The sequence below is a fragment of the Bubalus kerabau genome, chromosome 10 (genome assembly GCF_029407905.1).
Source record: "Bubalus kerabau isolate K-KA32 ecotype Philippines breed swamp buffalo chromosome 10, PCC_UOA_SB_1v2, whole genome shotgun sequence".
Classification (NCBI taxonomy): domain Eukaryota; kingdom Metazoa; phylum Chordata; class Mammalia; order Artiodactyla; family Bovidae; genus Bubalus; species Bubalus kerabau.
The window spans coordinates 77,437,570-77,462,634 of record NC_073633.1 but is presented as its reverse complement, the minus strand read 5'-3'; the positions used below and the strand labels follow the sequence as shown (position 1 = coordinate 77,462,634).

The 25,065-nt window shown below is 35.2% G+C and overlaps 1 protein-coding gene across 1 annotated transcript in view; it reads right to left on the bottom strand.

The window, feature by feature from the left end:
* Positions 1-350: 350 nt before the first annotated feature.
* PPM1A (protein phosphatase, Mg2+/Mn2+ dependent 1A) overlaps positions 351-25,065 on the bottom strand; it is a 40,682-nt gene continuing 15,967 nt past the window's right edge. Inside the window, exons 2-6 of the mRNA XM_055538243.1 lie at positions 10,681-11,534; positions 8,199-8,316; positions 3,953-4,061; positions 2,470-2,527; positions 351-1,253 (exon numbers count right to left, since the gene is read on the bottom strand). Of these exons, the coding sequence (XP_055394218.1) occupies positions 1,224-1,253; positions 2,470-2,527; positions 3,953-4,061; positions 8,199-8,316; positions 10,681-11,514 (1,149 nt within the window). The 5' untranslated portion in view covers positions 11,515-11,534 and the 3' untranslated portion in view covers positions 351-1,223. The remainder of the gene's footprint in view (positions 1,254-2,469; positions 2,528-3,952; positions 4,062-8,198; positions 8,317-10,680; positions 11,535-25,065) is intronic.

Genomic DNA, 25,065 nt, shown 5'->3' with positions numbered 1-25,065 from the left:
ACACACACACACACATACACACAAACGCACACGCCCCTACCACTGTTAGATTGTCAAGCTTTGACAATTATTTTAATTATACAGTAGGCAAATTCAAGCTGATACACATCTTAATGAAAAAATAAGTAGCCAGAAAGAAACCCACTTAAAAATAGATCAAGGAACAACATAGACTTAAATCTTTTATAGTCTTTCTAATAGAAGGGAACCAGTTCCATCTATGCCTTGAGTAACAGTATTTTCCAATTAAGAGACTAACATCTTTCCCCATAAGAAACTTCTCATTTACAATGGTATGGTTTTTTAAAATAAGGGCGGAGTAAAGGAGGAATTACACATACATGATTAAATTTCTTGTTTGTTAAATCAAGCTTTATTGATAAAATGGAATTCAGAATATCTTACTAGGAACAGCAGCAGGCCCAGCCAATCATGATAGCAAAAATGTGGCAGTCTCCTACTATTTGTAGGAAGCTGCTGCTTATCAATTAGTAATTAAATGTAAGGACTTGTAAAAGAGGTGCAAAGAATCAAGGCATTTTAGCCCCAAGATTGATATTCTTATGAATATATTCTATTACCTGCAATACTCATGGCAACAAGGAGAGAACCTAAAAGACAGTTAAATGAAGGGATCAACTTTATCAACAATTCCAATCCCACTGCCAAGAACATTAAAATAGTTTTCAATTAACTCCCTGGATATTCAGCTTTGTAATAATATTTTGGAATAATTCTCCATAATCAGGTGCACACGTGAGTGTCTAGCTGACACGGCTGCTGCTCTTCCTGTCCCAACCCCAAGTCCAAACACAACATGACTTGAAAGGGCTATATATCTGTTGCATCACACAATAAGCCAAATATTTCTTATAACTTCGATAGTGATTTAAAGCAGTTCATAATTAAATATGAGCATTTTGTACAAGGACAATTACACTTTACAAAAAACAAAATCATACAACAAAAATTGCTGGAGTCTGATTTACAACATATGAATTATGGTTTGAAATCACGTTTACATAAGTCTCAAATTTACAACAACAAAAAAAATCAGTTCTGGGCTAGCTGTTGTACTGCTGAAGTTCTCTGGTGTAATCATTCTCACCCATGTCATATACGCCCTTCTTTAAAGTTGAGGATGGATGTTTAAAAGGTTCAATGAAGTTGAGCTGTACTCTCCTTTGGAGGTGAAGGTAAACTCCATGGCTAGATGAGCAGTTTTACCACATATCATCAGTTGATGTAGAGTCCTTTATAGAAGGAAACAAAGCAAAACAATGAACTAAATTAAAACTTAAAGATGCATTATTTTCTGAGTAATGCAAAAAGATAAAGTTTTGTAAGACTGATCTTTAGAATATAAATGTTTTCTACAGTATATATGTACATGTGTTTATGAAATATCAATATATAATCTGTTCCAAGAATTGTTACAAGGCAAAAGAATCAGACACAACTTAGAGACTAAACAACAAGAACCTTTTGGTTTGGTTTTGGAGTAAAATATTTAATATAAGATTTTACGATGAGGCTGACCAAATGTATTTCTAAACCAATAAATTACCAGAAAGAACTTTATTTTTCCCTTCAATAAACCCAATTTATTTTTAGAATATTATCTTTATAAATTTTTATTGCATGAAAACCTCAAGTAACAAGAGATTTGAGGATGCTTCATAATGCAGAATATAATATATTTCAGAGCCAGGCCAAAATGATTTACCAGTTTTTTGTAATCACAACAGTACAATCGAATTGTAATAGAAAACTTAATTGAAGAATGTTGCTGTTGTTTAGTCACTCAGTCGTGTCTGACTCTTTTGCAACCCCATGGACTACAGCCCATCAGGCTCCTCTGTCCATGGGATTTCCCAGGCAAGAATGCTGGAGTGGGTTGCCATTTCCTTCTCCAATAGATCTTCCCAACCCAGGGATCAAACCTGCATCTCCTGCATTGGCAGGCGGATTCTTTACTGCTGAGCCACCAGGGAAGCCCTAATTGGAGAATACAGCATTCTAAACATCTTTATATAAACAGAATTCTCTACTTTAGTATTTAAATGAAATGTGTAGGGTTCCTGGCAAAGAATGGGTATTAATGGAGATGGGCATTCTGAGGTTCTGTTGCAGCTGCTTACAAAACTCAGAATCAATTCAAGAAACTGAGCAGAGATACTCCCAGCTTCAAAAAAAATATTTAGTGGGAAAAAACTTCTGAAGTTGATTGCTTGAAGAGGCTTAAAAAAATAATTAAAAGGGACTTTCCTCCTGTTTGAGTTAAATGGCCACTGACCATGATTAATGTCCTCAAGCACTAGAACTGTGATGCAGGCAGAGTTCAGAGCAATCAATCAGGGGTGTGTGTAAGAGAATGGGTACAATAAACAGCTCTGCAAAAACAGGTAGCAAGGATATGCATTTCGAGTGGAAGGGAAGGGAAAGCAGAGGAGCTAAAATGTTACTTACGGTGTCATCATTTTTGTATGGATTCAGTCTATTGTAAACGGCTTCAATTACATTCCGCCTAAATTTAGAAAAAAAAAAAATACAGAAAGTTAATTCTTCAGAGCACAAGACTGCTTAATAACTCATAGCCAGGCGTTCATTAAAATGTCAAGGATAATCATTCACAAATTATTTTACTTATATTTCTTACTGCCAATAACTGAGCCTTATCTTAAGATATTTGGGCCCCATTGTTAAAGTACAGGTGAATTTATTCTAAAATGTACCATTCTACTAATACAATTAATAGAAGAAAAAAGTCATGGCTTGGAAAAAAAAATTCAGTCTATATGGTCTATGTCTATTTGAACTGGCATTTAGTTTTTATAAGTCAAAAATGATGATACATTTCTTAAGAAATAATATATTCTGGTTTTAAGAGTTGAATGTTTTGAAGTAGATATAACTTCAACATCTGTTATAGTAAAATAATTTAGATATTTTACATATAGGTTTCTGCTTTTCATAATGTCCCTTTAAAAAAAGCTCTATTAAAACTGAAATGTCAAATATGACATTTCCCTGGCAAGTCTAGTAATTACTTTTTGAATAATAATTTTATTAGAAATAAGAATCGGCAGTGGTACTTCTGAATTATAGCCTCCCTACTTACAAAACTGACTTGAAGCAATTTTATATTCAATCATTTCACAGAATATCTTATTGGAAGAAACAATTTCCAAGATATAAATGCTTCAAACACGAAGTTTTAAACAATTACATGAAATTTTTAAAAACATGGCTACACTCACAGAACAAGTAGATAAACAAGGAAATTTGTCAATATATCTTTGTAGATCAATTACATGGATATCTGAGGTAAAAATGTCTTAAGCCTTGAACTGTAAAACTGTATAGTCTCCACTGCAGTTTACAAAGATGTAAGGTTAATATTTAACACAGATTAAGTCCAGTTCTATGAACTAAAGTGCAGAGAGAAAAAAACAAGAAATGCATCTACCTATCTTCCTTCACACCAAAACCCAAGTAACCAGCATCGACATCCAAAAACATCGGGAAAATCAGATACAGAGAAATGGTCCAGGTGCAGGAAGAGACAGATGCTCATCCATGGGGTATTTAGTTATCCAGGAATTAACAAAATCAAATTATAGTAGGAATAATACTGACACCTGGAATTTTATAGTACTATGTAATTTAGTTTAAAATTTTCTTTTACCGTATTATCTCATTTACACTATATGAAATAATCAGTGTAATCTAAGCCTCCACTGAAGACAGTCTTCAGTATAATTAGTTACAATGATATTCTGATACCTATTCTAGATAAGCACCATATATCATTAACACTGAAAAGCAATGAACCACAAGTTAAACATTCTCAAGTCACTTTAGAAATTATGTAAATACGCATCTGACCTATGGACGCCAAACATTTTCATGTACTGAGACAAATGCTATGAGTATTCAAAATGTAACTTACTTGCTTGCCAGTTCACCCCCTGGTGGGAGGCTGGGTATGTTCTCACTCGCTAATGTGCGCATCACATGGACTAAGTCAGGGACGCCTTCCCCCTGCTTCTTTATGATTTCTGGGAATCAGAAGTACTTTTTTTGTAAGTGTTATTCAAACTTAATAATAATAATAAAATGAAACAAAGATAACTTAGGTTTTTAAAGATGGCATATACCACATCTGAGATTTTCTAACCTAGTACAAGGAAAAAAAAATCAAATTGAACTTTGAAAATTGATGACAAAAGGATGTATAAAATGATACAAGAGATACAATACTTTCCAGATTAACTTCAAAGACCAAATATAAACAAGATTAAAAATGTGAAAAAATTTCGTATTAAAATCAATATATTACATAATCAGGGATACGTGTGTACACATGAGGATATTCCTCTTAAGATGCCAGCTAGTTACTTCTGAGGAGATTAACTCCTCTAATTAGACTGGAAACATGTTTCCTGAATTTTGCCCTGAAAATACAATACACAGATTAAAAAAAAACAAACAATTTCAAGATCTTAAAAAAGAAACCCTATAAGTATGTGGGATTTACTGATGATACACTAACACAAATCATATTTACATGTTTATATTTACAAAATGATACTTAAGTAGCATGGGCAGAATAGGTCATACACTTGGACACTTCTCGCAGCTTAACTTCTGTCTAAAGTATCTTTAAGCAATAAACAGATAAATACCATTTCCTGTTGATTATCTGAACAAAGCCTACAGAATGGAAAAAAGTCTAAATTTCATGATGTTTTTTTAAAAAGAAAAAATTTGATAAACCATACAACTGTATTTAAAATTGTTAATTTTAAAACATTGTTATTAAATGGGAGAGTGATATGATCTACAGTATTGCCACGCAGATGCATATTGTCATTCATACCACAGAATACCAACCCATTATGCACAACTTAAAGAGTGCTCAAATTATTCACTTTAAGTCCAAGAAGTCTTTACCTGGAGTTTTAGCATATTTATTCTAAGCATAAGATCATGCCAAGAGTATCTGTGGTTATATGTTTTATTTTTTGTTTTCCATTATTTACACTAAGAAATTTTCTTTATTATCATTGGATATTGTTGTAGTTCTCAATCTGTAAATACCATTGAAAATAACAATGCATGTAAAGATCTTTCATTCTTCTATCAAGTTTCAAAATATTAATTCATCATTAAAGGCACATATTAAAAGACAGACGCTGCTACCCATACTTCTTTAAATGGCTCAAATTGTCCTTTTTAGGATTAAGGCCAAATTTTACCATCTCTTTTTTTAAACCAGTCTTAAATCTGAACAAAAAGCAAGGATCTCAGATTTGGTTTGCCAAGTTCCTTTATTGTATAATCTTTAACATCTAGTATATTTATTCTACATGATTCTAATGCTGGAAATTTGCTGTACAAAAATAAAGGAATTTGATGTTTACCTAAACTGCACAATTTCACAATCTAAAGCTATAATACACTTAACATACAGTCTCTGCTAAGCCAGTACAATTATTGGACAGATAACTAGATACAATATAAATGAACACTGATGATAAATTCAATTGATGCTTTCAAGTCTAAAAACATTACCTTGAATCATCTATATTTGATGTATTATATACCTTTTTTGTTAAAATATAAAAGTTAGGATATTTTAATTGTGAAGAAAATTACAGGAAGACAAATTCTTTAAAAAAATAAGACTTTAAAAACAGTCATATCTCCTATTTCACATGGGACAATATATTTAAATTATCTGAGCATTTAACACTACACTAGCCTTACTTCTTTCTGCTTTAAAAAATAAAGAAAAAGGAATATTTAAGAAATAGTCCTTTAACTGTTCTTGGACCATACATTTCAATTAGAATTGTAAAAAGACTGAATGCTTTTATTAAAGAATATATGTGTACAGAAGATCTATGTTTCACATGCTCATATATGCTGCTCCTCCTCACTTTCCTCTGCTGAGTCTGAGAAATTTTATTAGTTATCTCCAAATTAGAAACTTTAAAGCTTGTGTAGTCAATAGCAAATAAAAATATATAAACGACACAGATATCCTCTTAAATTGACTTAGAAGGACCACAGCCTTAAGTGGTATGGTTTAAATTATGAGCTACATCTTTTCACAACCCTAGAGAGTCAAGTATATTTCGTAGATCATAGGAGGAGAGCTTTTAAGCCTTTGTCCTTTTCTGTGGTGTGGTCAGAGAAGCCAGAAGTATTCAATGCAAATAAAATGAGGTTTAGTAGGTCACAGCAATTTAGTGAAGGCATGTATTTAAAGAAAGAAAAATAGAAAAAGATATTCAGTGCGTGTTTTAAAAGCTGACTGCAGTATTTATCACTTTTTAAGACACAAAACAATTTTTACAACGCAAATAGCTACATTCTATGTTTTTAAATATAGTAGTGATTTTAATTAATATAATATTTAGATGCAGGCTCATCAAATCTACCTTGGTAAAGAATATTGTATTTCTGACATAATAATCTCCAATTGAACAGTACAACTATAACAAAACTTCAGCATACCCAAAATATTGAGTATTAAAGTAAATTTTGTTCAGATGGCAATTCTTGCTTGATAATAGGCAATATAAAACTTAACATTATAACATAAAATTACCTATCTAAAGCAATTATTTATAATTGCATCAAAAACTTAAGAGTGCACACTAAAGAGAAAAAGCAGGAATTCATTTCTAAAATTTGACTCCATTTCTTAGTAAATAAAACTAAAGTCGGTATTTCTTTAAATCAATAAGAAAACATGTACACTCAAGTTAAAGTGCCAATAAATTAAATATCAACATATCCCAATATATATTCCTCTTCAGATTTTGTATTTTTCCAAGAACAAGCAGTGTGAACCAATGTGCTATAACTTGGTAGCATTCTAAATATTTTCTTACTGTATTATGTATAAATAACTCAAACTGATATGAATTATTTAAAACCAAGAATTTCCAAGACCCTTGGTAATAGTGAGGAGACAAACTCATTGAATAGTATGCTCAGTAAGTGAAATAGTAAATACTACGTATATACTATTAATAGATATATCACTATCAAGTGGGGGAGAGAAGTAAAAAACAAAATAGCAACTCTAAGACAGTACTGGAAATCAAAACCAATCACCATTCTAACACCAGACTAATTATAACTGGTATCAAACAGTAAAGAGAGAAAACAAAATTAAAGTGCATATTAATTTTAATAATGCAGGCACAACAGGATTTAAGTATATAGTATATCAATGTTTACATGGTATTAAAGGTCTTTAATAGTGTATCAATGTTTACATGCTATTAAAGGTCTTTAACGTGCAAAGTAATAACATTAGGAGCCCCCCCAAAAATGCATTTTAACACTATCATAGGCATGTCAAGTTTTTCCTGCTTAAAGAAACTGTATAATCTACATACTTATTGCATATATGCAATAAACTGTAATTCTCTGGGGATACTTAATATTTATACCAAATAGCAGCTACATCAATAATTATTTTAACATTTTTCAAATATTTGAAGGCAGCCTTTCTAATTGTCTCAAAGTAATCTGCAGAATTATGATAAATACACTTCTGTAATTTCCAACTTAATTTCTTGATTTTATTCAGTATTTACATTTCTGCCAGGTAGAGACCTAGTATGTCTTCTATTCAGGTTTATGTTGTCTAGGTGAGGCAGTTCATGGCTTAGGCAAGAAGCTTTGAAATAGTTTAAAATGAATTTTTAAAAGCTGTGGCACATGAAAGGTATTAATAACCAGGCTATGATCTTCAAGTTCTTATTTTAAAAGTCCCAAAGATGTTAAATTCATAAACACAGCTTTACACAAAAGATGGCATTCAAATTATCACCATCATAAATAATCTATTTATAATAAACCATAAATCAGACTTTCCTGGCATAAAATTATTCATGCCAGTGAATTAATCAAGAATTTGAAAGTATACAAACACTTTACCAAGTATCCTGAACAGAATGTACTGGGCCATACTTGTTATTTCTAATATAACTGTAATAGGACAGTAACAAATACCTCAACAGCTACTACAGAAATGCCCTTTCCCACTTCTGTACACTAAACACCAAATGTCGAAGTCATGTATGTAAAGATCTAAAAGTTAACACGTTATAAAAGTTTGATTATGCTGAGGTTTTTCTTTAATAAAGCTACTTATTTTTTGTTAAATGATCCACCTTCTACTCTGCTTTCCAGGTATTTGTCCAACTCTTCCTCCTTCTTCACTGCTTCTGGCGATACTTTGGGTGCATTTGGAAAACAGATCAATATCACACTCATGTTGTCTCGACTTCCCTGGGAAGAAAAAAGTTTGAGAAAACATTTTGTTTCCTTTTTGCTCTTCAAAGCCTTGAGAACCTTTACAGCCATGTCAATTATGCTTGTTCTAGTGAAAATATATATTGTTTATAAGGAGAGAAAAATATATATGCACATGTGGAAGGGCACCCCCCCAAATACATATATATATAGTACCTATGGTATATAGAATAACCAACACTCCAAAAGACAGGAAAGAAACACTACAGGTTAAACTCTACTGCAACAATAATTTTTTAAAGTTCTATAAAATAAATATTTCTGAACATTTACTGGTGGCCTACTTAACATGAAGTGATACCTAACACAAATACACATACACACATACATTGAATTCAACAAGGTAGAAAATACTAGTGATATTCTTTACAACATGATTTCATCTGTAGTTACACATATACCTGACAAATTTACATTTAAAATAAATTGTGAGACTAATTGATTTGCTTCATAATAAGTAGAAATATAGAATTAGAAATAAAACTACATATATAAAGTTTATAAACCAACTTTTAACTTTCATAATTTAAAAAAAAAAAGGCTTAACTTTTAGGAAGTACATTCATTTAGACACCTACATATTCAAAATACTATAATTACAATACTTGAATCAATTTTGGCCTCCCCACAAATCAGACTTTTCCTATTATTAATAATAACTGGGAGTTACCTTCTATAGAGCATAATGCAGAACAGATAAAGTGGAATCTGAGTCATAATTTACTAATATCTGAATCTGATAAGTCTCTTAAGAAAACAGCTTTTAATTTAGTTAACAAAGTATTGAATTCTCAAGTGCTAAAGGATAAACCTAGCAAATGAATGCTACTTTGTCCCTTTTTTATACTAAAAGGGACAAAGAACATAAGCGACATTGTATTGTTCCTCCTAAATTCAGAAATTGACAGTGTGCACTATCAAGTTGTCCTTCTATTGATTTTTTTAAAACATATTTGTTAGATGTTACATAAACTTGATTTGTGTTGGATGTTACATAAACCTGATTTTTAATTAAGATTTTAAGTATAGCTGGCAGTTGTGCATATAAAACTACAAACAGTATTATGCTGACTTACTATTTCTGAGTTTTAAAAGAAAATCAAATATATAGCCTCCAAAGTTTTATAAAATCAGCATTTTTTAAGCAAACAAAAGAAAACCCACGAAGAATTAGTACGCATTATTGACAAAATACAACAGTGTGGCAAAGAACACCGCACCCAAGTCAAGGGCTTGGATTCTGGTGCTAGTGCTGCAGCTGAAGGAGTAAGCTGTGTAACATTTTAACCTGCTTAAAAAGGGAGCAGCACGTTTATACGTATACATTAGCTCATGCATTTCATTCCCCAGTCTTATGAGTTAGATAATATTTTTCTCCATTCAAATAGCTGAGAGGGGCTGAACAATTTGTTCAAGACTGTACAGTACAAAAGTAACAGAGGTAAGATTTGATTCCACGTCTGACTCAAGGGGCTTCCCTGGTGGCTCAGAGGGTAAAGCGTCTGCCTGCAATGCAGGAGACCTGGGTTCGATTCCTGGGTTGGGAAGATCCCCTGGAGAAGGAAATGGCAACCCACTGCAGTATTCTTGCCTGGAGAATCCCATGGACAGAGAAGCCTGGTGGGCTACAGTCCATGGGGTCACACACGAGTCAGACACGACTGAGCGACTTCACTTTCATTTTCTGACTCTTAAGTCTGCAGAACCTTCTGTTGCTCTTCTACACAATCCCATTTGATTATCCAGACAACCCCATAAGACAGGGTAATAATATCTCTCTCTTGAACAATTAAAGAAACTGATTTTCCAGATAGTTTAAAGAGCTTACCTGAAGTCATACACAGTCTCATACCAAGTTCTTCTGACTCCATGTCCAAGGCTATTTCTATTACATAACACCAAATCATCACTAAATCCTCTCTCTGTTGGTGCTACGGATTCATATTTCCATAAATATACTGAGATATCACATGGTAAAATATTAAAATTCTAAAATGCCTTTCATTTATAGACAATGAGGCTTAACTCTCCCCATTCCTCTTTTGAAAACATTCACTTTGATACAGTCTTTTTACCTTTGATAATATTCCATATCAAAAAACTCAAGTAATTATGGTTACTAAAAAAGACTAAACATCCAGATAACTCTTGCATTTATGGTAACTGGATAATTTATTTCTAAGAAGTATTTCTATATTATTTTTGTAATTGATGAAAAGTATCCTGCAACTGTACCAAAAACTTATTTCTGAGCTATAGGCTCTAAGATGATTTTATACTATAGTAGTAATTAAGATGCTATAAAATCATTTCGTCTTAAAAAAAAAAAAGTCTAGCTACCTTATACAAACAGGTGTCGACTACTTCATTGCAAACTTTCTCAAGGTCATCAGTGACTTCAAGTCTGGATCTTACAAAATCACAGAGCTCTTCATTTCCCATGACATCCCAAATACCATCACATGCAAGAATAATGAATTGATCGTCTTCTTCAGATCTTTCAATATCATGGACTTCAGGCTCTGGTGAAACAAGCTGCTCTGTAGGACCTTTTCCATGGACACATTTGTAATCAAAGTCCCCAAGGGCCCTCGACACAGCCAGAGAGCCATTCACACGCTGAATCATTACAGAACCACCTGCATTCTGAATTCGTTCTTTTTCCAGCGGATTACTTGGTTTGTGATCTTGTGTGAAGAAGTAAACTTTCCTGTTCCTACAAAGTAAACCTCTTGAGTCTCCACAGTTAATGAAATACGTGTGTTGAGGAGAAATTAAGACACCCACAGCTGTCGACCCACTCCTATCAGCACCATGTTTCTTCTCTGACATAACTCTCATATGTTCATCAATCTCCAGGAAGCCTGTTCTGATTCCATTCTTTACATTTTCCACAGAAGGTGCTCCTGCAGACCCTTTAAAATCCTGGTTATTGGTGATGTGATCTAACAAATGCTCACAGCAGTATTTGGCAACCTGAGAACCAGCATGCCCATCATACACAGCAAAGAATGACCATGTTTCAAGTCCACTCGGCAGACCGATCACAGCAGTATGTGCATCCTCCATTTCAACTCGCCAGCCTTGCATGCTGCTTAGCCCATATCGCAACCCATTACCCTGCCCCTGGGCATTATGTTTTTCCATCTTTGGTTTGTCTAAAAATGCTCCCATTATGTCTTGATTCTCTAGGTCTGCAAAGGAAGAGAAACAAAAAAGTTAATAACTGTCTTATAAACAAACTATCAATACATATCCAACAACCTTTAAGAATGAAGGAAATACAAAGAAAGCTTAAATATTAGTTGAGTATTCAGGATTTTCCAAAGTTTGGTTCCAAATATCTAGTTTTATTCCTATTACAGGAACCGCTGAAAAAGTAAAAAAAAAAAAAAAAAAAACAAAAAAAACAAAACAAACAAACAACAAGATCTACTTACAATGATCCAAATTTGCATGCTCCTTCCCTTAAGCCTTTCCTCAGGTCAGTGCCCTTAACTAGGATTTCCCGCCTTTCCTCCTTCCTTATATAAGTAAGTATACCCGTCCTTTATATTCTAGCTCAAATTCTATGTTTTCCATAGGTTTTTCAGTCTTTGATAAGCCAATAAGTTATTAAATTACTGTAAGTGGTTCAGCCTCAATTTTCAAGCTGCAAAGCCATTATACACACATATAGCAAAATTTATCTACTGTAACCTAACCTAGTGGTAATAACACGTATCATTATTATAGCACTTTATAATCACTCAGTATAAACAGTAAAGGAGATTAAAAGGTCTAGGACAGCATTGTGGACAAGTCTGAAAGTTTGGCTAACCTTTCCCAATAATCAAAAGCGAAAACCCCTGGCTTGGAATGGGCTTACAAGGCAGGAAGACAGTGTTCAGGATTCAAGTTGGTCTTTACTTGAGTAATAGCCTAGGAATGTAGAGACTTGGGGTCCAAGTCATCAAATGAGTCACAACTGAATGCAATCTGAAAGGAGGATAGGATGAGATTTAATGAAGGTGAAGAGAGATGGGTAGGAGTGGGGAAAGTACCTAGGTAAATTAGGATGAACTTAGGAAACTGGGAATCTGTGATACTACGATGCTAAGGTCTGAGAAGAAGCTGGAAGAGAAAGAGGAAGAAGAAAAACAACTCAGGAACATTTCCCGGCAACCTCTCCCTCCTCCTTTATCCTACTAAAGCCAAACTAATACACAGCAGAGAAGTCTGGCTGATTGGTATGATAAAATGATCTCCTGCCTACTTGTCCACTTCCATTACGGTTCCACTAATGGAAGTTAAATAACGAAAACTAGCCATTATTCCTTTCTTAAGGTGGTTTTCATCAAACTGATACACAATATGGCAAGGGTGAGTGTTTTGATGGGACAAAAGATACAATAGTAATGACATCTTAATAGCAGACAATGTGTAAGATGAACTCTAAATCATTCTAAGTTTTGCAAGCGTTACTTCAATTTATTCTCAACAAAACTCTGAGGTAGGGTATAATATTATGTTCAGTTTACATCAGGTTGATGAAAAAGTAATTGTGGTTTCGAACCTTGAATTTTAAATCATTGTAACCAGGCTCAAACACATCTTTATTAATCAAAATAGGAACCATTACAATCAAACATTTTTGCCAACAAGAAATGTTTGTGTATTCGCCAAGCAGAAATCCATGCCTGGCGGCTTCCCTGGTGGCTCAGTGGTAAAGAATCTGCCTGCCAATGCAGGAGACATGAGTTCTATCCCTGATCTGGTAAGATCACACACGCCTCAGAGCAACTAAGCCCATGTACCACAACTACTGAGCTTGTGCTCTAGAGCCCAGGAACTGCAACCACTGAGCCCACGTGACCCAACTACTGAAGCCTGTGCATCCTAGAGCCTGTGCTCCACGATGAGAAGCCACCACAATGAGAAGCCCCCGCATTGCAACTAGAAAGTAGCCCCTGCTCTCCGCAACTAGAGAAAAGCCCACACATCAATGAAGACCCAGCAGTCAAAAAAATAAATAAATAAATAAATAATAATGAAAAATCCATGCTTGGGGATTCAATCAACTCTTGGAAAGCATTTTCTGCCTCCTGCTGATTGTGGAAACTATTTTCCCTGCAAAAAGTTGTCAAGATGCTTGAAGAAGTGGTGGTTGGTGAGAGGTCAACTGAATGTGGCAGATGAGGCCCAATTTATTCAACTTCTGAAGTAAGTTTTTCAGAAACTTTGGGCCCTTTCTGTTGACCACTGCCAGCCAGCTGCAGGCATTGCAGTTTTCGGTGCATCTCATAAATCTGCTGAGCATACTTTTCAGATGTACTGGTTTTACCGGGATTCAGAAAGCTGTAGTGGATCAGATGGGCAGCAGACCACCAAACAGTGACCATGACCTTTTTTGGGTGCAAGTTTGGCTTTGGGAAGTGCTTTGGAGCATCTTCTTGGTCCAACCACTGAGCTGGTCGTCACTGGTTGTCATAAAAAATCCACTTTTCGTTGTATGTCACAATCCAGTGGAGAAATGGTTCATTGTTGTTGCATAGAATAAGAGAAGACAACACTTCAAAATGATGATTTTTTTTTGGTTTTCAGTCAGCTCATGAGGTACCCACTTATTGAGCTCTTTCACTGTTCCAATTTGCTTCAAATGCTGAATGACTATAGAATGGTCAATGCTGGGTTCTTGAGCAACTTATCATGTGTTTTAAGAGGATCAGCTTTGACAATGGCTCTCAAATGGTCACTGTCAGCTTCCCGTGGCTGGCATCCTTGTCTTTAAGGTTCTCGTCTCCTTTGCAAAACTTCTTGAACCACCATTGTACATTTTGCCAGCAGCTCCTGAACCAAACGAGTTGTTGTGAGCTGTCTCCACTGGTTTATGACCCATTTGAACTCAAATCAAAAAATTGCTAAAATTTGCTTTTTGTCTAACATCATTTCTATAGTCCAAAATAAACAGTAAGTAATAAGTCATTAGCAAAAAAACAAAGTAAGAAATGTGCATTATAACTACATTTATTTAAGAATGTATTCCAATATCCAATGGCAAAGTTCAACAATGCAAAACTGCAGTTACTTTTGCACCAACCTAATAGATGAATTTTATTGAGACTAAAAAACTTGGCCAATGTCACTCATCAGAAAAAATTAGGGGAATTAGGACTCAAATTCAAGTCTGCCTCACTCTAAAGCACCGTTTACTACTAAGGCGATGGTCTCAGACATGGTTGTGCAAAAGAACTTATCTGTGGACCTTTAGAAAAAAATAAAATTAAAAAAAAAAAAATAGAATTTCCAAAGTAGGATTGCAACCTAGGCATCTGTGTACCGCTGGTAAAGATTAGAGAGATGGAAAGCCTCGATTAGGAAGATAGAAGATGACAGAGCTGTGGTGAGGTTAAGTCATCTGCTGAAGGTCAACAGCAAGTTGCCTCATCTCTGTACCTCAATTCCTTTAGCGAGGCTAAAGGGGAGGTGGGAGGGGTTGCAGCCAGCCCTCCATATCTTCGGGTTTCACATCCGTGAATACGGAGGGCTCACCATATTCACTGTACTACCCTTATAGAAGGGACTTGAGCATCCACACATTTGGTATCCACAGGGGCTCCTGGAATCACTCCCTGTGAATAATGTTGGACAACGGTATACTTAAGACACTTGGTATCACTAATCTAGCATTCTTTCTTCATCTGTACAGTGGGCATATTAACACTTACCTCTGAATGTTGCTGCAAAAGTTTAAATGAGGTAATGGGCAAAGTAGTTACATTGAGTATAGCAAAAATGAGGAACTCTGCAAATGGAAACTATTTAATTATTACTACATTCTCACATACACAGCCAATCTAGATTCTGTTATTACCTAATAGGGACCTTACACTTTTATAGAAAAGGCCAGTAGTTATTTTCTAAATATACACATGAAACTACCAAACAAATAATTCATTGAAACTTTTGAAAAAATATATATTAGGAATGTAAAAATATAACAAACCAAGTCAATCGTATGATAAAATTTTAGGTCCAGCTCTGCTGCAAATGCAAAAATACAAATTAATAATTGTTAATATTAAAATTTAATAATTATTAACAAATTAATAATTTTGTGTCTGGAGTCTCACATACTGAAAAAAAGCTATTTAGAAATCTTACCTCCTTGAATTCTGAATAATCTGCAGAAGTCTGGTGAAACAGTTATATAAAAATAATACTTATCAGAAATTATATATAAGTATCTTCATAACTGTCATAGTACTTTGTATTGAAATGTTCAGATCGGCTAATAATGCTAGTGTTGTGATGCAACCTAGCATGTGCTCAGAGTTGACTAAATAAAAGTAGGCCAAAATGCAGGCTTTAAAAAAACAACATAAAAGGCAGACAGGCATGGAAGACAGTCACCAAGGAAAGCAGAAACTTCTTTTAGTGTCATTTTTTCCTGTGCCTACTCTATTTAATTTGTTTTGTAAATTTCTAAACTACCAAGGGTAAATGACCAAAAAAAAGAGGAAAGAAGAGGTAAAGAAGAAGAGAAAATAAAGGGAGAAAAGCAAAAAATCTCAACTTTTAACTTTTATTTTTGGGACTAACAGCAGACAATAGGGCACTAATCGCAGTTTCTGGCAACGCTGATCTCAAACACTCAAGCTCAATAAAATATATTAATAAGCAAAGAACAATAAGAAGATATATTTTTAAAGATTCAGAAGTTAAAGGTGGGAATGGGCAGGAGGGGAGGGTGGTGAACTCACTATCCATTAGCTCCAAACTAGAAAACACCCATCAATTTATGAGATGACACCGAATGAGTAAAACAATTGCAGGCTGTCAACCAAAGCAAAAAGAAACAAACCACTCTGAAAGTAGGTTCATGGAAATGAAAAACAATTAGTGAACTAAAATTTTCAATAGAGACAATGAATAGCTAGATACCACAGTTAAAACAATAAACAGAAAAGCAATAAATGAGATCACTTCAAGGAATTCTTTTAGAACTGAGAAGTTCTTTCCTCATCTTGATTCCAAACATACAAACCCACCCCCATATGTACCCATCCTACCCTCAGACCTTTCTTATATTAGAGTACTCCATCCTCTCACTTAAGTTAAATCCTTCTATTATAGTTTTGGAGACTAGGCTTCAAAGGAATCTTATATGACTTATATGTCTTCCCAGGAACCCAACACTACTATTCTCTTTGACTCCTTTTATTCCTCTCCCTTCCTACTGCAGTACAACTTTTAAAGATATTCAAACGTTACCCATTAAAAGTATTTAGATGACTCACTCCCTTTAGCTACCTCCTGCTTCTTTCTCTACAGTTGAGACTCTTTTTAAAAGTGTTGACGCTCCAAACTGTTGTCTGGCCATTCCATCAAAACAAGTTCCTCCAAACTTAATCCAATGGACATCTGGCTGGCTGCTCACAGCAGTGATCAACAAAATACTCCCTCTTTAAACACTGTTCCCACTGGCTTTTCAAGATGCTACACACTCCAAGCTTTCCTCCTACTCCTAAGCTCTTCCATCCATGTCTCCTTTACCTCTCAAGCCATTAAATATAAGCATTCAAGGCTTAGATCTAGATTCTCTTCTCACTCTATGCTGGCTCCTGAGGTACCTTTATGCATCTTTTTTTTTTCTTTCACAGCTTTTGCCAGTGAATGTTACCATCATTCATCAAAATGAATAGAAACCAAGGACATACCTTTGATATCTCTTTCTACTTCATCTCCCATCAGTCCATCATCAAGTTCCATGGATTGTACTACTTATATTATTTAAAATATATTTTAGATATATTATTTACATAGATTTTCAAATCTGCCCAGTTTCTTCTCTAACACTAGTCTTCAAGCTATCATTCTCTCTCAATGCGTTATTCTTCGAGGTAGTGTGTGCTCCGTTGTGTCTGACTCTTTGTGACCCCTATGAATTGTAACCCGCCAGGCTCCACTGTCCATGGAATTTTCCAGGCAAGAATACTGTAGTGGGTTGCCATTTCCTTCTCCGAGGGATCTTCCCAATCCAGGGATTGAACCTGGGTCTCCTCCCCTGCAGGCAGATTCTTTACCATCTGAGCCACCACAAAAGTCCAACATAGTGTGTGTTAGGTCAATTGTATTCTAAACAAAACAACACAAAATAAGACAAAATATCCCAAAACAAAAAAACAAGCTCATAAAAAAATATCATATTTGTGGTCACTAGGAGTGGTAAGAAAGGGAATTGGATGAAGGCAGTTGAATGATACAATCTGTTTAACAGTTACAAGATAAATAAGTACTAGGGATGTAAGGTACAACATGATTAATATAATGAATGCTACTGTGTGTTTTATGCATATATATATATATATATATATGTTGTTAAGATAGTAAATCCTAAAAGTTCTTATCACAAAAAATTTTTTTTTTCTTTTTTTAAATCTAGCAAGGAGATCCAACCAGTCCATCCTAAAGGAAATCAGTCCTGAATCTTCACTGGAAGGACTGATGCTGAAGCTGTGACTCCAATACTTCGGCCACCTGATGCAAAGAACTGACTCATTTGAAAAGACCCTGATGCTGGGAAAGATTGAAGGCAGGAGAAGAAGGGGGACGACAGAGGGTGAGATGGTTGGATGGTATCACTGACTCAATGGACATGAGTTTGAGTAAACTCTGGGAATTGGTGATGGACAGGGAGGCCTGGCGCGCTGCAGTTCATGGGGTCGCAGAGAGTCAGCGATGACTGAGAAACTGAACTGAACTGAGATGACAGATGTTCAGCTAAACATTACCACTGTGATTATCATTTCATGATGTATGTAGGTCAAATTATGGTGTACACCTTAAACTTACACAGTACTGTATGTCAATTATATATGAATAAGAGTGGAAGAAAAAGATAATACAAGTTTCACCATATCATTCTGTATTAAAAGTTATTCAATGACTATCCTCTCTTTAGGGGCGATAATGAACTGCTTATTATGGCTCGCATGAAATCCCTGAGTGATCAGGAGCTCATCAACCTTTTCCAGACTTACCTTGCTTCATAATCCTCCCCACTCCATAACCACTCCACCCCAACAACATTCTCTACTCCAACCATATGGCTTTCTTAAAGTACCTGGCACTTTTCACCGGTTCCTTCCTCCAAAATAACAAATAAATGCCACCCCCTCTACTTAAAAAGCCAATCCTTCCCTCTTACTCATTCTTAGATCTTAACTCAAGTATTAGGTCTTCAGGCGAGACTCCTTCAAATACCCTGGATCAGCTCCTTCAGCATGGAGCACACAGCAGACCTTCAACAAACACAATAAAAGAACTCCAAAGAAAAAAGCAGATGCAAATAATAAAAGTTTGCTAATAGAAAGAGTACACCCAGGGAATAAATATAAACATAAAAAGTAAGGCTTTCTGACGGAAAAAATAGAGAGGCTACCTACTGTTTTGCTGTATTAAAGTCAAATAATATGGTATCATTTGTTTCTTTTTGTTTTTAGTCCCCAGGGTGAGGTGTGTAGGAGGGTGTTAGTAAAACTTTGTTTTTCATTATATAATCCAATAAATGCTTGAGTTTTAATGTTTCAAGTGTGGTTGAATATAATATATAGTTTTGGTTTAAGCATATAGTATTTTTTATAAGTTTTCTGTCATTATCTGGCATAAAAATATTCACAGCACATAAATATGTGTAAATTATCATTTTAGACAACACCTTCACGAATTAAAAAAAGATGCTCATCTTATTTTATTCCTTATGCTTGCCTTTGTCTGGTATTAAAATTTCAACCTTTGACTTCTCTTTTATTTACTTAGTATATTTTGCTTACCACAAAGTTCTATATACTGGGACATATTATCCAATGAGTTTCTTGTTTTGATTAATCTCCTGGTAGCATTAACCTGCCTTTAAACAGATTTTATAGGAATAGTACATGTATAATACCCCTTTTCAGTGCTGGTATATTTGATAATATCTTTCAATTATCTTCATAATAAATGCCAACTTTGCAGGATCTAGATTTCTTTATCCTCAGCATTTACAGGTATTACTTCACTATCGCCTATCATCTGACATTGAAAAGAAGTTTGAGGCCAGCCGCATTTATTTTTTATTCTTGGCATGTTTTGTCTAAATTTTCATTTTCGTTTTTAAAAAATATTTTAACTTTATTGGAGTATAGTTGATTTATGGCTTCCCTGGTGGCTCAGACAGTAAAGAATCCGCCTGCAATGTGAAAGGCCTGCATTTGATCCCTGGGTCAGGAAGATCACTGGAGAAGGGAATAGCCACCCACTGCAATATTCTTGCCTGGACAATTCCATGGAGAGAGTAGCCTGGTGGGCCATAGTCCACAGGGTCACAAAGAGTCAGACATGACTGAGTGACTAACACAAACACACACACACACACACACACACACACACAGAGAATTGATTTTACAATGTTGTGTTAGCTTCAGGTGTACAGCAAAGTGATTCAGTTAAACATTATATATATATATATATATATATTCATTCTTTTTCAGATTCTTTTGTCATATGGGTTATCACAGAATATTGAGTAGCGATCCCTAGGTTATATAATAGGCCCTTGTTGGTTATCTATCTTACATATAGCAGCATGTGTGCACTGAATCTACTGAAGCGCCTAGAGCCTATGCCCTGCAACGAAAAGCCACTGCAATGAGAAGCCCACACACTGCAACTAGAGAGTAGCTTCTGCTCTCTGCAACTAGAGAAAAGGCGGCATGCAGCAACGAAAGACCTAGCACAACCAAATATAAGTAATTCAATAAAAATAGATACAAATTTTTTTAAAGGGAAAAGGAACAAAGAACATGGACAATGAAATTCTTGAAATAATGCAAGTGGCCAATAAATATATGGAGCAATGATAAATCTAACTAGCCATTAAAAATAAATTTGCTTTTCACACATTACTTTAATAAAGATCAAAAATTCATAACTATTGGCAAAGGAGTAAAAATATATACTTCTCATAGGTAGGGGAGCAAAATGGTACTTTTTTGAAAGATATGCACCATATACATTAATTTTAAATGATGACTTCCATTAAAATCATTTTGTATATTCATCCTTTGAAGTGCTCCTCTGTTCCAGTTGTGTTTTTAAATACATTACTATAAAACAGAAAATTAAGAGGAGCAAGCCACCTGCTAAAGATAAATTTTTGCAATACAAAGCACCTGAGGAAGCTGAAACTGTGAGTCTCCCAGGCTCAAGTAACAGAGATGCACAGAAGGCTATATCCCATAAGGACAGTAACAGAAACTACAAATGCCCCCGTGCAAGGCTGGGGCAGAAACCAGGCTCACTGAAACAAACGCCTGAGGTGGAGGGGCTCCTTGCCTGTAAAATGAGCAGGGGAAAGCTACTTCCTAACCATTGCATGGAAATTTAGTTTACATGTAGTTACATGTTCCTTCAACAGAAGAACAGACCTTCTTTTGCTTTGTGTTTCTTGGAGACATAAGCCTGATCCTGATGTTATCAAGAATCAAGGGAACCAACCCTCTAATGTAAGACATGGTTTCAGGCTGGAACATGCAAAACACACTAGGTAAGGGTGAAAAGAAAGAAAACAAACAAACAAATCCCACTTAATATGAAACCAAAACACACCAGGACAACTAAACTAAGATGTACAGCCCACAAACACCAACAATTGTAGGAATTCAACATAGAAGAAAAAGTAGCAATCAGAAAATAAAATGTGCACGTTTAGTATCCTTCCAAAGCTAAAATACAAACAAAAACAATAGACATGAAGGGGGAAAAAAGATAAAAAACAGCCAGAAACCAAACCAGAATAGGTGCAGTGAGTGAGAGCAAGCAAGAACCTGAACATGAGAAAGAATTCACTGAGAAATAAAAACAACCAAGGTCACATAAATCGGCTGAGCAAAGTCAAAGTGTAATTAGTAAACTGGAAAATGTACCTAGGAATTACCTAGAAAATAACACAGAAATTAAGGAGAATTAGGAAAAAGCAGTATGTAAAGATATAAAAGCTAATAAATTTTCTAGAACTGAAGAAAGATGAGTCTTCAGATCAATAATTTATTTAAAAGAATGCCTACAGATAACACAACATACACACACCTAGGAATATCATGGGAATGTGTTCAGAATATCAAGTATGGTAAAACAACCAACAAATACTAACATCTACATCATACTTGAAATATGCAGGGCTCCACATGCTTTCTATGAACGTAATCATCATGACAGTCCCTATGGTAGATACTACTTCATCACCTCTGCTGAGAACTTGCCCAAGGTCACCGAGTAAATAGTGGTGACAGGATATGGAAAAGGAATATTTTTTTAAATTACCAGAGGAAAACATTACATACAAAGGCATAACAATTAGGTAGAGACCAGACTTTCAGAGTTCCAAGTTTGCCAAATTTCATAATACAATGAAATAATATCTTGAGGGTGCTGACAGGAAGGGGGGAAACTATTAATCAAGAATTTTTATTTGAAAAAAAAAGTGTAAAATATACTTTCAGACAAAAACTAAGGACATTTATAAGCCATACTCTGTTGCTAAAAAAATTACTAAAGGATACACTTCAGCAAGAAGAAAGGCAAATCCTTTAAATACAAGGAACAGTAAGTACAAAATCTAGTAAAATACACCCCATAGATTGTAGCTTGCCAGGCTTCTCTGTCCCTGGAATTCTCCAGGCCAGAATTTTGGAGTGGGTAGCTGTTCCCTTCTCCAGGGGATCTTCCCAACTCAGGGATCGAACCCAGGTCTCCCGCATTGCAGGTGAATTCTTTACAGTCCGAGCCACCAAGGAAGCCCTATAAATAAGGAAATGAAATTTATGCTACAAAAGGGGAAATAAAATTGTAGGGAATTATACACATGATGGAGTGAATGTTTGGTGTTTAATCAAATATAAGCTCATAAAAAAGTCAAACATACAAGGAAACAAGTTGTCATGAATAGGAATTAACATAGCATATATAACTCCCTTAGTGTTGTAGGAAAAATGGGGTGTGAGAGGATGGTCATATTCCAGGTCTCGAGTGAGTCTGTGGGACAGGCCACCAAGTGAAGGGTTCTTGGCTTCTCACTGTAAAGAATTCAAGAATGAGCCTGAAATTAGGTTTATTTAGAAAGATACACACTCCACACACAGAGTACAGGCTGTCCCTGAGGGTGAGAGAGGCAGCCCCAAGGCATGGGGTCCTCTAGGAAAGTGAGAGCCGCTCTGGGAGATACACATTCCACAGACAGAATGTGGTCGGTGTGAAAAGGTGAGAACTGTCTGCCTCGGGGTGTGAGGGTGGCCAGTTTTTATGGGCTGAGTAATTTCATAGGCTATGAAGTGGAAGGAATAGTCTATCTTTGAGAAGTGGCAGATATTTCTAGGAACTGGGGTACCATCCACTGTTTGACCTTTAAGGTCACCCTCAGAACTATCACCGTGCCTGTAGGTGTGCCATTTAGCACATGCTAATGTATTTCAGTGAGTGTATAAGGAGGCGCGAGGTCTCTCGGAGTTGAGTCTTCTACCTACCCCTCTTGGGCCTTCTAGGTTCCAACCAGTGTTTGTGGTATCCTGCTCTTCAGGGTTCTGTCATTCTTTTAATGGTTGTGCCCTGCCCGCTTCCTTCCTGTCTCGTAAGGACTTCACATATTAATAATAGAATTAGTGAATTTAAGATACAAAATAACTATATATGAAATGTTTAATAAGATTTAAAAAAAAACAGAAAATGAAAAATAAGAAATTTAAAAATTACCAAACAAATTGGTAAAGAATTAAATGCCACTTTTGGAAGTTATAAAGATTGTTTTTTAATTGGTTGGGTATGTAAATTTGGTGCAACCACTATGGAAAACAGCATGATGGTTTCTCAAAAAACGAAAAATAAGAGTTGCCATATGATCCGGCAATCTCAGTCTTGGGCATATACTCAGACAAAACTATAATCTGAAAAGATACATGCACCCCTATGTTCACGACAGTGAAAGTGTTAGCAGCTCAGTTGTGTCCAGCTCTTTGCAACCCCATGGACTATATAGCCTGCCAGGCTCCTCTGTCCATGGAACTCTCCAGGCAAGAATATTGGAGTGGGTTGCCATTTCCTTCTCCGGGGAGGAGGGGGGGGTCTTCCCCATACAGGCAACAAACTTGGGTCTCCTGCATTGCGGGCAGACTCTTTACCATCTGAGCCACCAGGGAGCACTATTTACAATAGCAAAGTCAGGGAAACAACCTACGAGTCCATCAACAGATGAATGGATAAAGAAGATGTGGAATATACATACATGAATATATGAAATGGTATATTACTCAGCCATTAAAAAGAGTGAAATAATGCCATTTGCAGCAACATGGATTGACCCAGAGATTATCACACTAAGTGAAATAACTCAGAAAGACAAATACCATATGATCTCACTTATACATGGAATCTAAAAAATGACACAAGCGCATCTACAAAACAGAAGCTGACTCACAGACACAGAACAGAGTTGTGGCGCCAAGGGGGAGACGGGGTAGGGGAGGGAAGGACTGGGAGATTATAAATCAACTTCAATAGAATAAAAAGAAATCAAAGTAAAAGAACTGTTGTCATTAAAAACTCAAAGGACGATTTAAAAAACCGATTATAAAGAAATGAAGTAAATTAGCTCATTGAGTAGAGGAAATGTGAAAAATTACATTCACTTCAAAAAACCTACAACCAATGGATGAGAGAAAAGTGAAAAAGAAAACTAAATTCTCCAACGATAATCAGTAGTATAAATATAAACAGTCCTCTAAGAAATTTAAGATTTGGACATTGCAGTGCTCCTGGAAACTCAGGAACTATTAACTAATCTCTCTGTTCATGTCAACTACCTGTAACATAGGAGTTGTAGAGTTCCCTAGACCCTATTATCAACATTTATTCCACTGAGAGGATCAGAAGACATCAGCAAAATAATGGTACCTTATACTATACAGTAAGGCTTAATCTCATTCAACAAATGCTCTTCTGGTATCTCATATTTTCTAAATATACTTAAACAATAGCAATCTAAATTTTCACATCTGCCTTTAAAGATAGAAGTTTCGTACATGGTACATCAGTTTGCAGTTCACAGATCAAGGTCTTTAGACTATTACTCCAATCTTGCTCAAGAATACTTTCACAGGTATCTCTGGTTAAATATTCTTGTAATAAAGCTCAATTTATAGACTAGTAGTTAAATCAACAAGTACTCTTAAGTTTCTCCTTCTACAGTATAAATAATCTATAAAACAGTCATATATTACATATACAGTAATTCTTTGTAAATAAAAGAATACTTGCTATTAAAGCAAATTATACACAGTCATTTTCTAAACTTGGTTTCCAATATTAAAATCATTCACATAAATCAGATAACACATTTTATCTGTTAATAAGAAATCTCAACTGTTATAAAGAAAACATATTTAACTTATATGCAGAGTACATCATGAGAAACGTTAGGCTGGAAGAAGTACAAGCTGGAATCAAGATTGACAGCAGAAATATCAATAACCTCAGATATGCAGATGACACCACTGTTATGGCAGAAAGTGAAGAGGAACTTTAAAAAGCCTCTTGATGAAAGTGAAAGAGGACAGTGAAAAAGTTGTCTTAAAACTCAACATTCAGAAAACTAAGATCATGGCATCTGGTCCCATCACTTCATGGCAAATAGATGGGGAAACAGTGGAAACA